Here is a 14,836-nt window from a genome sequence, read left to right as displayed (position 1 = left end):
TGGAAATTTCTCTAAGCTGAACAGCCCAGACCTCAGTGGCCCCCACCCTGCACTCTGCAGACGCCATTTCCCAGTCAGCTCACTCTCACACCCCTGAGAGGGCGATTTCTCATTTCCTCCTTTCCCCTCAGACCCCTCCACTCATCCCTCACTCCCTGTTCTTAATGATGAGCTTTTCTTTTTTAACTCAGAAAAAAAAAGCACTCAGGTGAGAATTACATCCTCCTTCTCCACTATTCCCACATCTGCACCTGTATCTCACCTTCCCACCAGTGATGATGGATGGTCCCCTACTGTCTACGCCTGCCCCTCAGCGTGGGTACAGGATCCGACTCCATCCTCCCCGTGTCATCAGTTTCCCACTCTCTACTGCTCCTTCATCCCTGCCTACAAACATGCTGCAATTCCTCCCATTAAAATTAATCAAACAAAAATAAATAAATCAAAACAAAATTCTCCCATAAACATCCACCACTCTGTGTACAGTTTCCTTCCAACTGCTGCTCCATTTCTGTGACTCTTCTTAACAGAACAATTCCTAAGGCCAAAGGCCATTCTCTCATCTACTAGGTTGTCTTTTTTATTTTTAGCTAATGGATATGTGCACATAGTTTTAAAAAGTAAAATACTTCTGGGCTTCCCTGGTGGCGCAGTGGTTGAGAGTCCGCCTGCCGATGAAGGGGACACGGGTTCGTGCCCCGGTCCGGGAAGATCCCACATGCCGCGGAGCGGCTGGGCCCGTGAGCCATGGCCGCTGAGCCTGCGCATCCGGAGCCTATGCTCCGCAACAGTGAGAGACCTGCGGACCGCAAAAAAAAAAAAAAAAGTAAAATACTTCTACAATACTTGATATCTAGACCGATGTCCCCAATCTTCCATGTCCCCCGTCTCTTGAATCTCAGAGAGAAGCTCTTTTAGTTCTTAAGCTGGTTCTCTAATTGTTTCTTCTATGTCTCTAAAATGCATGCCTTTAATACTCCTTTGCTTTCAGTTTTATGTATCATCTTTAGTTAATTGGTTTTTCTTTCACACACCCCTGTCTTCCCAAAATAGTTATAACTTATAATTATAAATCTATCAGTTTTGTAATTTTGATTAGCTCGCTGTGCAATATTTGCCTTATGATGATGACGGAAATGCTATTCACAAGTGAGCATTTAGTAGACGGTGATTACTTTTCTTGAATGGATATTTAAGATTTCGCTGGAATAAATACTGTCTTACTTTGGTTGTACTGATTTTTTTTTTTTTTTAGTTTATTTGCCTGCTTTGGGTCTTCATTGCTGCATGTGGGCTTTCTCTAGTTGCAGCGAGCGGGGCTACTCTTCGTTGCGGTGTGCGGGCTTCTCATTGCAGTGGCTTCTCTTGTTGCGGAGCATGGGCTCTAGGTGCGCGGGCTTCAGTGGTTGCAGCAGGCGGGCTCAGTAGTTGTGGCTCACGGGCTTAGTTGCTCCGCAGCACGTGGGATCTTCCCGGACCAGGGCTCAAACCCTTGTCCCCTGCACTGGCAGGCGGATTCTTAACCACTTCGCCACCAGGGAAGCCCCATATTGTACTCATTTTAAATCATTATAAAACTCTGTGCAGAATCTAAGTCTTTCTGAATACATTCAAGCACATTGTATATTCCACCAACTTCACTTCTTTGCACAGACTCTCCCACAGCCCTCCGTGCTGCCACATGGAGACTGGTTCCCTGCACACCTGGGGCAGAGCTGACGTCCCGGATCTCCTTCTCCTCATTCTGGGCAGCCCTCTGCCTCTCTCTCCTACTGTATAATTTTACAAGGCTTCCCTGTTGCCTGGATCCCATGTTTCCCTGTTGTTGGTTTTCTCCATCATTTCCCCCGCAGTTTGTCTAACAGTATCCTGAAGAAGGGAACATGGAAAGGAAAACATTGTAACTCTGATATGTCTTAGGCTACCCTAGGACTTACTCTCATCTTGACTCAATATAGAACTCTGTGTTGGAAATACTGATTTTTTTCCCTTAGAATTCGGAAGGCATTGCTTCACTGTCTTCTAGCCTCCAGGCCCATGTTTTTTGCCTCTTGAAGTTTTCAAGGTCTCTCTTCTTTTCCATCCTTTCTGCAATTTCACTGTGATGTTTCTTAGCGTCTGTCTGTTTTCATCTACTGCAGTTAAGAGTTTGCTTAGGCCATTTCAGATGTAAATTTTTGTCTGTAAACTCCGAGAGGTTTTCTTGAAAAATTTTTTTTATTATTTCCTACTCTCCCTTATTTTTGAAACTTGTATTGCTTACTCGCTGGAATCTCTTGATTGATAGAGGGATATTCTTATAGGTCTTCTCTCCTCCTTGCCATTACTTTTCTATTCCTATTACTTACTGTGAGTATGACTGTAATTTTTCAATTCATCTACTGAATTATACACTTCTATGACATTATTTTTAATTTCAAAGAGCCCTTTTTGGTTCTATGATTTTATATAATTGTATAGAATTCTGTTTAGTTTTATATACCATATATCTTTTACATCTTTCAAATATTATTGCTAACAGTGGTAGGGGAGCTGTCAGGTCTCTTGGTTATCTATTTTCATAATATCATGAACTTCTTCCTCACAGCACTTAGCTCAGTAGTGATTTACATTTATCTTTCTCATTTCTGTCCATCTCCCTCACCACAGTGCCTGTCGCACATCACCCAGGTCCTAACTGTTGTTCTTCATTTTTTCTCCAGTGTCTCCAGATCCTGATTGAAGGTGGCCTTGAAATATACACTCCTTAACCTCTCTGGGTCTCCACTTCTGTGTCTCCTCTCTCTGAGTCTCTCTCTCTGTGTCTGTACAAAGGCATCACATGTTGGGTGCCTCATGGGTTTGCTTTTTGTTTTAATTAATTAATTAATTTATTTATTGGCTGCACCAGGTCTTCATTGTGGCATGCGGGATCTACTTCCCTGACCAGGGATCGAACCCGGGCCCCTGCATTGGGAGCTTGGAGTCTTAGCCTCTGGACCACCAGGGAAGTCCCCTCATGGGTTTGCTTTGAGGAATAAATTTGACCCACTATGTAAATCACATGGCATTATTGCTTTAATTCTTATTAAGTGTTCCCCTATTCATAGTTACCATCATTACAATGACTATAGCATTTAGCTTGTTTCCATTCTTTGCTTTTATAAACCACAATTCAAGAACATCCTTGAATATATATTTTTGAGAACATGTGTGATTATCTTCGCAGGATAAATTTCTGAAAGAGAAATTTCTATGTCATAATGTAAACATATTGAAGGCAACCCTCCTACACTGTTGGTGGGAATGTAAATTGGTACATCCACTAGGGAGAACAGTATGGCGGTTGATTAAAAAAGTAAACATACAAGTACCATGTGACCCAGCAATCCCAATCCTGGGCCTAGATCCGGAGAAAACCATAGTTTTAAGAGACATGGGCACCCCAACGATCATGGCAGCACTATGTACAATAGCCAAGACATGGAAGCAACCTTAGTGTATAAGGACAGATGAATGCATAATGAAGATAGGATACATATACACAATGGAATATTACTCAGCCATAAAAAGGATGAAATAATGCCATTTCCAGCCACAAGGAAGGAAGCGAAACTGGAAAAGACAAGTATCCTATGATATCACTTACAGGTGGAATCTAAAAATGGATACAAATGAACTTCTTTACAAAAGAGAAACAGCCTCACAGACTTAGAAAAGAAACTTACGGTTACCAAAAGGGAAAGGTGGTGGGCAGGGAAAAATGAGCAGGTTGAGATGAACATATACACACTACTATTTATAAAATAATCAACAAGGACCCGCTGTATAGCACAAGGAACCCTACTCAACACTCTATAATAACCTATATGGGAAGAGGACCCAAAAAAGGACATATATACGTCTATGCATAAGTGAGTCAAGTTGCTGTACACCTAAAAAAAACAAAACACCCCGCAACATTGTAAATTACCTATACACCAATACAAAATTAAAAAAAAATTTTAAATGTAAATATACTGAAATTGAGACGTTTTGCATACTGACCTTTAAACTTTTTGTACCAGTTTTCAATCCCATCAATCTTTATGACAGTATATTCTCCCTAAATTCCTGTCAATACTCTCCTCATACTATTATCTTTGCCAAGATGATAGATTTTAACTTATTCCCATTTCTTATTCCAGATTTGCATTTTTCTTTACATTTATTTGTTATATATTTGTTTGACATTTGCATTTCTTATTTTCCAAATTGTTTTCTAATACACTTTAATTATGTTTTGTTTTGGATTTAGTTATTTAAACACTGAATTCAGGAAGGACAAAGCAGCCTCCAACATCAGAAGCTGGTCTGACGTTTACCTTAGGCCTCAGCGTTGCCAGAAGCTGGGCTGGTGCTCACCACGCAGCCGTGTTCTTCTCCTGTTGGATATATGTCACCCCACAGGACATCAACATCAGACAAGGACACCTGAGACCATGACACAGTGAGACAAAACAAGACCACAACATCATTTTGTCCAAGCACAGACCAAACAAGGCAGCACTATGCACCTCACAATGTATCAAACCTCTCCCTGTGCTGATACCAGCAACCACGGCTTCTTTCCAATCACAGCTGCATCCTCACTCTAGTCTTTCCTCCTTACAGGGAAGGTTCACCGACATGCCCAGTCATAGAATTGTCCCCACTTCCTGACAACACCCAGTGTACAGTGAGCTCCTCCTCCATACACCCTCCTCAAAATCACCCAACCAGTGCCCACATCCTGTATATGTTCTATCTAGATAGGTGTTCTATCTAACACCTCACACTAAGACACCGTGGTCCCCGATGGTGTGTCATCTCCCTCGCTGCATCCAGTAATAAATCCGACTTGTTTGCCCACAGATTTCTCCTGGTGGTCTTTGGCTGAAAAACATTGCTACCTGTTTGTCAATGTTTTTGTCTTTGAGTTTGATAAGGGCATGTGTTAGTATCTTTGTGAATGTCTGGTTGACATAAAATTTATGATTTTTTAGCGGTTTTTCACCTTTGGGTCATACAACTCTTCATTCCCCAAATGTAAAAAATTCAAGTATTTTTTTGTCTAGGAGAGAGGGGTCCAAGGGTGAAGGGAAACAGAACTGATTGAATTTGGGGGGAACAAATAGCAGGAGCAGTCAGTAAAGAATTCTAAGCTGGTGGATTCTAAGGTTTACATCTCCTGCTTTATCATTTCACAAGTATGTACAGGTCCTGCAAGGTATTTGATATCTGCTGTGTTCAGTGAATACTTTCTCTTGGGCTAAGTGAAGACTTCAGTGTCTGCTTATATTTACCAGGTTAATGAAAAGAACAGCAAGAGCTCAAGGTTATAAAGACAAGAATTAGCCCAGCGATGGGCAGTCTTGAACACATACGATCTTAAGGTTATAAACCACGCTGTCCTTAATGTGTGAACACTCTAGTTGTTAAAATACATGTTAATGAAACTTTCTGCGCATGCTGCATTTTAAGGATATATCTAAGACCCACATAGACAAATCCATGATTTCCATGTGAAGGTTATTTTAATATGCATCAACTTATGAGTCACACAGTATCTTTTTGGGGGAAGAGACTGGAAATTAAGAACATTATAGATATGCAATGCCCAATAGGCTAGCTACTAGCCACATATTTAATGTTATTTAAACTAAATAACATTAAGGTGCTCAGCACAGTAGCCACTTCTGAGGTGCTAAAGAGCGACCTGTAGCTAGTGGCTACCTGATTTTGACAGTACAGATATAGAACAATTCCTTCACCACAGAACATTCTATTGGACAGGACTGCTCTTCATGTTTTCTGGGCCTCAAGTCAGATATAATGGACCCATGAAATGGCCAATATTATTTCTCTTAGAGATGATGTCAGATTTCTGTCTGGGATATGAATACATACTTAGCTGGTGTGTAACAAAACCAAACTAGGTTATGAGTGGGTACGGTGCCTTCAGGCACAAACTGTTTCCAGGTTCAAAGGGGAAACACCTGTCCCCCTACCTCCCTTCCCAGACTGAGGACACTCTCTGGGATCAATTTCCAAGGGGTGAGTTCTCTCCTAGAGGAGCCCTGGGGGCAGGGCCCTCAGCTAAGTGTGGGGAGGCAGGGAGTCCAGCTCAGGGAGAGGGATTCTCCAAAACGAAGAGGAGGCAAAAGCAAGGGTCAGTTAGGAGATTTTCCCAGGTTTATTCGAACAGCAGTTCTCAGAGTGTGATCTGTGGAACCCTTGAAGTCATTGAGACCCTTTCATGAGATCCATGAGGTGAAACCTACTTTCATAGCATTACTAAGATATTATTTGACTTTCCACTATGTTGACATTTGCTTTGAGGTATAACTTAGCAGTGATGGAGACTACTGTAGCAAACTGCAATATAATTATTTTCACCACAACTTACTTGCAGAAAAAAAAAAGCAGGTTTGCTTTAAAACATTCTGGTTGATGCATTACAAATTTTTATCTTTCCTTAATAAGCTATAATGGAAAAGAAAATGAAAAAGAATGTATATACACATGTATAGCTGAATCACTTTGCTGTACAGCAGAAATTAACACAACATTGTAAATCAACTATACCTCATTAAAAAAAACTTTAAAAAATACATAAAAATTCTTTTGTTTCCTAAATCATCCTTAAATCCACTTTTGTTTTTTGGCCACACCCCACAGCATGTGGGATCTTAGTTCCCTGAACAGGGATTGAACCCTTGAACCCAGGCCATGGCAGTGACACCTTTGAGTCCTAACCACTGGACGGCCAGGGAACTACCTTAAATCCACATTTTAAAAGTACCTTCTAAGATGACATGGGAAGTACCCATCAAGCCCTTCTGCTACATTCCAAAGTACTATGTCCCAAGGAAAATAATTTGTGTGACCTGAACTACCCTCCTCTTCATGGAATACAATGTTTACTTGAAAGAATGAATGACCCTGGAAGATCTATATAACTTAGTGAAACAACGTATTACTTCTTTAAAATCTTACCTTAGTCCAAGAGACATTCAATGTGCAAAATAGGGTTATGGAGTTTAACGTAACAGAATAGGAATAGTTAATAATATTGTTTCAGGTCCACTTTGAAAATAACCTTTGAGAAACTACCACTTGTGTAGTTTTCGTTTTGTATCAAAGACTAACATCCATGACTGTCTGAAAAGGTTTTTGAAAATACTACTCCTACATATGTGTGGGCCTGTTTATTTTCATAGACGTCAATCAAAAGAACGGATCCATTGAAGAAGCAAACATGAACATCCAGGGGTCTTCTAATGAGACAGACAAGAAACAGAGAGACTTGCAAAAATATAAAAATCTGAAAAGCTCCACTTTTCCCACTACCGTGTTTATTTTGGGAAGTAGTTATTTTTCATATTAAATCATGGGTTATTAATATTATTCTAAATAAATTAATTTAAAAGTTTTAAACTCTATTATTTCTACTTTGGAAAGTACCGACAGAAGTATCCACATAAAATTATCTGGGGGGTCGTCACTAGTTTGTAAGACTGTATAAATATTCTGACTACAATGCTGTGAAAATCGCTGACTACACAGTCCCTGGGCCAGGACTCAGGGAGACACTGTGACAAAGAGCTCTCGGTGCAGGAGGGGAGGGATCAGGCAGAGTCCCAGGTCCCGGGACGGGCAGGCTCTCAGGCTCTCAGGGTGTCAGGCGGTCTCTGGGGCGGGGACGCTCCGCGGGGGGGATTCCCAGTCTCCCGGAGTTTCACTTTTTCTCTCACAACCAGTGTCGGGCCCTCCTGCCTGGACACTCGTGACGCGACCCCACTTCTCACTCCCATTGCGTGTCCGGTTTCTAGAAGCCAGTCAGCGTCCCCGCGGTTCCCGGTTATAAAGTCTCCACCGACCCGCCGCAGTTTCTCCCCAGACGCCGAGGTTGTGGGTCATGTCACCGCGAACCCTCCTCTTGCTCCTCTCCGGGGCCCTGGCTCTGACCGAGACCTGGGCGGGTGAGTGCGGGGTCGGGAGGGAACGGCCTCTGCGGGGAGGAGCGAGGAGACCCCGGGGGTCGGGGGTCAGGACTCCCAGGGAAGGAGCCACGCCTCTGCCCCCCCACACCCGGTCCAGACCCGCCCCCTCACCCCGGTCTCCGCCTCTCCCTCCCTTGCTTCCCGGCCCCTCTTCTCTCCCCGCGAGGTGCCGGCCCTTCTCCGACCTCCACACCTTTTCCGTCTCACGAGCCCCTCGCCCCCTCCCCCCTGCCGGCCCCGTCACCTCGGACCCGGGGGCCCGCGCCGGGAGGAGGGTCGGACCGGGTCTCGCCCCTCCCCGCCCCCAGGCTCCCACTCCCTGAGGTATTTCAACACCGGGATGTCCCGGCCCGGCCGCGGGGAGCCCCGCTTCATCGCCGTCGGCTACGTGGACGACACGCAGTTCGTGCGGTTCGACAGCGACGCCCCGAATCCGAGGTGTGAGCCGCGGGCGCCGTGGGTGGAGCAGGAGGGGCCGGAGTACTGGGATCGGGAGACGCGGAATTTCAAGAACGCCGCACAGTTTTTCCGAGCGACCCTGAACACCCTGCGCGGCTACTACAACCAGACCGATGCCGGTGAGCGACGCGGGCCCGGGTCCGGGTCACGACCCCCATCCCCAGGGACAGGCCGGCAGACAGGTCGCCCCGAGTCTCCGGGTCCGAGGGTCACCCCAACATTGCGGGACCCGCCCGGCCCCCCGACTCGGGAGGAAACGGCGGGACTTTACCCGGTTTCATTTTCAGTTTGGGTTTAATCGCTGCGGCTGGTCGGGGCGGGGTCAGGGTCTCACACCCTCCAGGGGATGTTAGGCTGCGACGTGGGGCCGGACGGTCGCCTCCTCCGCGGGTACAAACAGTACGCCTACTACGGCGCCGATTACATCGCCCTGAACGAGGACCTGCGCTCCTGGACCGCGGCCGACGCGGCGGCTCAGATCACCAAGGGCGAGTGGGAGGCGGCCGGTGTTGCGGAGCACTACAGGAACTACCTGGAGGGCGCCTGCGTGGAGTGTCTCCTCAGATACCTGGAGAACGGGAAGGACACGCTGCAGCGCGCAGGTACGAGGGGCCGCGGGGCCTCCCTGGTGTCCCCTCGGGCTGGAGCTGGCTTCCCACAAGGGGAGGAAATGGGGTCCCTGTGGGAACACCGCCCCAACTTCTTGTCGGGAGAGGGAGGAATCCGCCCAGGTTTTCATATTCGGTACAAGACAGTGACTCGCCGGTGGCCTCACTTCTCTGAAAGACAGTGAAGGAATCCAGTCTCTTTGGGGAGAAGCAGGAAACCATCCCTGAAATAACTGACCAGCGGCGCCCTTTGACCCTGACCCCCATCTTGTGAACCATGACTTTCTCTCTCAAGCCTGTTCTCAGTCTAAGAACATCTTAGGAGGCCTGACTCCAGCTTTTCTGAGTCATTCAGTCTCCACCAAAGTCAGGATCATTGCTCTGTATTCTCCCCTTTACATGGAGCCTCCTATCTTGGCTTTCATCCTTATCATAGAACTTTCCAAGGACTGGGAGATCTTCCCAGACCCCGGAGTCCAGGCTGGTGTCTGGTGTTTTTGCTGCTTCTTTTCAAACCTGTTGTGCTGTTCATTCTCAGGATGGTCACATGATGTTGCTTCAGTGGCCCATGAAGGTAACACTAAGTGTGAATTTTCTGATTCTTCCTCCTCAGACCCTCCAAAGACACACGTGACCCACCACCCCATCTCTGATCGTGAGGTCACCCTGAGGTGCTGGGCCCTGGGCTTCTACCCTAAGGAGATCTCACTGACCTGGCAGCGTGATGGGGAGGATCAGACCCAGGACATGGAGCTTGTGGAGACCAGGCCTTCAGGGGACAGAACCTTCCAGAAGTGGGCGGCCCTGGTGGTGCCTTCTGGAGAGGAGCAGAGATACACGTGCCACGTGCAGCACGAGGGGCTTCAGGAGCCCCTCACCCTGAGATGGGGTAAGGAGGGACATGTGGGGTGGAGCTTCCTCTCAGATAAAGCAGGAGCCCTTCTGGACACGTTCAGCAAGGTCGGGATTCAGGCCTGAGGTCAGGGCCCCTTCCCTTTCCTCCACAGAACCTCCTCAGCCCACCATCGCCATCATAGGCCTCATTGTTGGCCTGGTTCTCTTGGTGGTCACTGGAGCCGTGGTGGCTGGAGCTGTGATCTGGAGGAAGAAGCACTCAGGTAGGGAAGGGGGGAAGGATCTGAGTTTTCTTGTGTCACTGGGGGGTTCAAGCCCAGGTGGAAGCTTGCCTGCATGTGTATTGGGCAGCACCATTCAGAGACATTGCTTGTCAGTCTGCAGACTGGCACTTACCCTTTTGTAAAGCACGTGTGGAAATGAAAGACACGTTTTTCACCTTCATAATTCCAGTTGGGGACCAGGTTACCAGCACTTGAAGGTCAGAGAGGGAATGTTCCTGCTGACAGACCCCTAGGAGGGAAGAAGTTGATCCAGTCCCCGCACATCTCCTTTCTTCATGTTCCTGATCCTATCATGGATTTTGGTCAACAGTTCTGGAAAGTTCTCTGTGGTCCAGGACTAGAGGGTTCCTCTAGGATCTCACAACTCAGTCTTCTCCCTGGCCTCTCACGTGATGTTTTCTTCTTACAGGTGAAAAAGGAGGGAGCTACGCTCAGGCTGCAAGTAAGTGTGCAGGGGCTGTGATTCCTGAGACCCTTGTGAGGGTGCAGACAGGAGGCCATGGGGGGGCCTCACCCTCCTAAAGTTCCTTCTCTAGTTTCTCTCCTGTGGGTTCTGACCACGTCCTGGTTTTGTTCTCCCCCAGACAGTGACAGTGCTCAGGGCTCTGATGTGTCTCTCACGGATCCTAAAGATGAGACCCTGGAGGGCCTAGATTGGGAGAGATGTTGGGGCGGAGGAGATGCCCCGGGTGGTGGGGATCCTTGAATGGGACATTTGAGCATGTGGGGGGCTGTTGGGAAGGTCAGCACTTACATGACTGACCGGAATTTGTTCATGATTATTTTCTTCTATAGTTTGAGACAGCAGCCTCGTGGGACTGAGTCGTGCACGGTCCCACTTTGTGGCTTCAGATCACATGACTCCTCTTTCTGCTGCTGCATCTGAATATGTCTGTGTTCCTCGTAGCATAATGTGAGGAAGTGGGGAGACTGGCCCACCCCTGCCCACCACGACCCCTCCCCACCCTGACCTGTGTTCTCTTCCCTGATCCACTTGCCTGTTCCAGCAGAGGCAGGGCTGGGCCACCTCCATCCCTGTCTTAACTTCGTGGTGCACTGAATAATAATGTCTTAACTTGCCTGTTGGAAATAAAATCTGTATATGAATTTTGTTTTTTCTAATTCCTGCCATGAGGCGTTTTTGGGATAATAAAGGAAAGGATTCTTAAAGTTTGAGAGAGAAAATAAATGGAAGTGCTGAGAACCTTCCAGAATCTGTGTGCTTGCTGTGCTCTGTCTGCTGCAGGTGGGACAGGAGGAGGCGGTGAGGAGCTGAGTGTGGACGCGGCCTGTGCCCACTCCGTGCTCACTGCATCATGGGCTTTGATGGGGTCACTGCTCTGCCAGATCATCTGCTCTGTTCCTTTGTCCTCGTCACTTCAGTAGAACCTTGTCCCACCAGGACCTGTGATCTCAGAGGCTCAGAAATCAGCTGGGCCTCGTACTGTCTCCAGGACTGTGGGCAGCAAGGGCTTCCTGTAACCAGGTAGCCTTGGCTCGGGCCTTGCTCCCATCCTCGGACCCTGTCTTTATCGTGCGTGTTTATATTTTGCTTATTTAGTTGTTGTTGTTGTTGGAATAATGACTGTTGTTTTTCATGTGCAGAGTTTGGTCTCATTCTTCTCTGGGTGTCCCCATCTCTGACAGCAGCTGGAGTCATTTTGCCTGTCTTGTCCCCACAAGTCCAAGGGGGCCCTGCACCCAGGATTCTCAGTAGTATCAAGAGAGCAATTTTCAGCCTCATCCAGCTCTTGCCCTCCTTCTAGAGATGTCTGCTGGATTCTTCTTTCCAACTTTTCCCCATCTTTTAAAAGGAACCAGATTCTGGAATTAGCAAACAGAAGGGACCCAGTAGTCTCCCATCTTGACTTAATTCTTGCTGGATTTCTCTCTTCTCTGCAGCCTGGCCCCTCTTCTGCCCTTAGATCTTCTAAGCCCAGTGCTGACTCCAATCCAAACTGATGGATTTAGAAAGCAGAGTCTAACAGAGTCAGGGTATGTTGGAATATAGGACGCATAAGTGCAGGATATTCTTTTCTGAAGCGAGAAGGAGCATGGTGTGTGGTGTGCAGACTGATTGGTGTGGGAGGGAGGGGAGATCAGCCCTTCTGAGAAAAGTACAGGCGGCATTGATGTCATTGCAAATGGACGTTGGGCTGTAGCTGCCACAAGACAGCATGTGGCCTGAGGTCACGTTAATAAAGACACTGTCTCTAGAATAGGGAGGTGCTCTACACTGATCATTCAATTGATATTTTTGTGTGCCAGATACATGACACACTATTTTTGCATCTAGGAAACCTCAGGGAACTAACAACAGACAAAACTTGTCAGCCATGTGGAGTATATGCTCTAGGGGAAAGGGCAGAGTGTGCACTATGAGATTAGTAAGTGAGGGAAGTGTTTACATTAAAAGTTGGTAAGTGCTTTGAGGAAGGTGACCCAGCGTGTAAGTGTGTGGGGACAGGGATGATGTCTGTTTTACTAGGGTGGTCAGTGTGGGCCTGATTGAGAAGGTGACCTTTGAGTAGAGATGTGAAGGACATGAAGATATGTCCACGAGGATGTCTGGGGCAAGTTCTCTCCAGGCGGGGGAGCCTCCAGTGCCAGTGCACTAGGGCAGGAGAGTGTCTGCGTGTTCAAGGAAGAGTGAGGAGGCCATCGTAGCTGGAGGAGAGAGGAATTGAGATGAGATGCAGTGTCCGGACAGATCATATAGACCTAGACAATATTAGAAGGGTTTTGATTTTGTCTGAGTGAGGGTGCGGAGTCTACAGGATGGTTTTTTTTTTTTTTTTTTTTTGCGGTACGCGGGCCTTTCTCACTGTTGTGGCCTCTCCCGTTGTGGAGCACAGGCTCCGGACGCGCAGGCTCCGCGGCCATGGCTCACGGGCCCAGCCACTCCGCCGCATGTGGGATCTTCCCGGACCGGGGCACGAACCCGTGTCCCCTGCATCGGCAGGCAGACTCTCAACCACTGCGCCACCAGGGAAGCCCCTACAAGATGGTTTGAACAGAAGATTGACCTGGTGTGACTACTCTCTAGAAACATCTGGCTGCTGGGCAGAATCAGGAGGTGAAGGGCAAGAGATTCCATAGAGGAAACTGTAGGAAATGGTGCAGTGTCCAGGCTGGAGATACTGGTGATTGTCTGGGGTGTGAGCAGGGAAAGTAATAGTAACTGATTGGATTCTGGATATATTCTGAAAGTGGCATTTTACAGCAATTCCTAATGGATGAAATTTGGGTTATAAGAAAGCAGAATGAAGGAAGACCCCAAATTTTGAGATTTGCAAGTAGACATGTGGGGCACCTTCCGCAGAAATGGGGAGACTCTGGAAGCAGCATATTTGAAGAGGCCACAGCACTGGCATTCGCTTTAGGAAAGTACAAACTGAGTCTGGGGTTCAGGTGAGATGACCTGGCTGGGGAAATAGTTGGAGGAAGTGACACCCTATAAATGAGGTTTAAAGCTTTGTGAACAGATGAGGTCACCAGGGGAGAATTGGCTACAGAAGAGGAAGGACAAGGACTGAACCCTGGACCCCCCAGAGCTATGCGATCTGATCAGACCACACACCCAAGCAGACCGCACGGTTCTGAACACCGAGTCTAGACGGCAAAGAGACCAGGGGGTCCCGATCTTCCTGTGCACCACCTGCACACCTCAGGTGGAGGGGAGCGTGAGAATCTGCATTTTAAACAAGTTTGGTGCTGATGTTGCTGGTCTTCAGATCACATATTTAGTAGCAGCAATGTAGACCAGGATTCCCACGTGGCTGTGCATCAGCTTCACCTGTAGGGCTTGTTCATAAGGGATTCCTGGACCTCATGCCCACATTCTGAGATGGCGGGTCGGGGAAGAGGCTGAGTACTTTGTCAGAATCCCTACACGCAGTCCTGAGGCTCAGGCAGATTGGGATCCACTGAGGTCAGGGATCAGAGAGTATTCAGGGTGGGGAGGGGTTTTAAATCTGCATTGAAATCTTTCTTCCCTGGGAAGAAAAAGGCAGGACATTTTCTGGGAGATACATGTTTTCTCTACCATGCAGTATAGCCAGGTGGAAAATTTAAGAAGCAGTTATCCACTCAGCATAAAGAAAAGCTTTTGAGTTCTAAGAGGGTAGACCTAAATTTTCTCCACACACACGAAAAAGGTGATAATGTGGCATGATACAGTTGTAAGCTAATGCTACGCTGGTAATTATTTTGCAATATTGAGTGTATCAAGTGAAGTTGTACACCATAATCTTACTCAATATTGTAGATCAATCATATCTCAATAAAGCAGCGGGGAAGAGTCTCTGAATCCCTGCTCTCTCAGAGTTTCGCTATATGGTATTCTCATGCAATTCTTTATGGGCAAAAAAGGGTTTCAAATTGTTCTAAATGGAACGAGAGAGAGAGAGAGAGAGAGAGAGAGAGAGGGCGGGAAAGAGAGATTGATTGTAGTTTTGTTTTATTTCAGGAAAAAGCCACAGAACAGCCCTGAGACTACACAGCCAGGAACAGAATCCACAATCCCACCCAGGTCGGGTCCCACAGAGGAACCGCTGCCCCTGCAGGTGGGCACAGATGCCACTTTTCACAGCACTGTCAGCCCGGATGCTGGACAGTGTGCCCTGCG

General features: G+C 47.2%; 1 protein-coding gene and 1 pseudogene across 5 annotated transcripts; both read left to right on the top strand.

Moving 5' to 3' along the window:
• Positions 1-14,836, top strand: part of LOC132432943 (MHC class I polypeptide-related sequence B-like) — a 159,508-nt pseudogene that overhangs the window by 97,721 nt on the left and 46,951 nt on the right.
• On the top strand, positions 7,826-11,427 carry LOC132432642 (BOLA class I histocompatibility antigen, alpha chain BL3-7-like). Of its 5 annotated transcripts, none has more exons than XM_060023325.1 (7): positions 7,827-7,982; positions 8,312-8,581; positions 8,789-9,064; positions 9,684-9,959; positions 10,078-10,188; positions 10,619-10,651; positions 11,005-11,427. In XM_060023325.1, exons 1-7 carry the CDS (start codon positions 7,919-7,921, stop codon positions 11,007-11,009), a joined length of 1,035 nt encoding a protein of 344 aa, XP_059879308.1. In that variant the 5' UTR covers positions 7,827-7,918; the 3' UTR covers positions 11,010-11,427. The 5 variants fall into 5 exon arrangements, with proteins under 5 accessions (XP_059879310.1, XP_059879307.1, XP_059879308.1 ...); XM_060023323.1 differs by lacking the exon at positions 11,005-11,427 and adding an exon at positions 10,794-10,930; XM_060023327.2 differs by lacking the exon at positions 10,078-10,188 and having other exon boundaries at positions 7,826-7,982.

Source organism: Delphinus delphis, chromosome 10 (genome assembly GCF_949987515.2).
Source record: "Delphinus delphis chromosome 10, mDelDel1.2, whole genome shotgun sequence".
NCBI classification, from domain to species: Eukaryota; Metazoa; Chordata; class Mammalia; order Artiodactyla; family Delphinidae; genus Delphinus; species Delphinus delphis.
This window is presented reverse-complemented; position numbering and strand designations above follow the sequence as displayed.

Coding starts and splice junctions, on each gene's coding strand:
- LOC132432642 (XM_060023323.1), top strand. CDS start 7,919: ATGTCACCGCGAACCCTCCTCTTGCTCCTCTCCGGGGCCCTGGCTCTG. Junction 7,983..8,311: donor TCTGACCGAGACCTGGGCGG/GTGAGTGCGGGG, acceptor CCCCGCCCCCAG/GCTCCCACTCCCTGAGGTAT. Junction 10,652..10,793: donor GAGCTACGCTCAGGCTGCAA/GTAAGTGTGCAG, acceptor GTTCTCCCCCAG/ACAGTGACAGTGCTCAGGGC.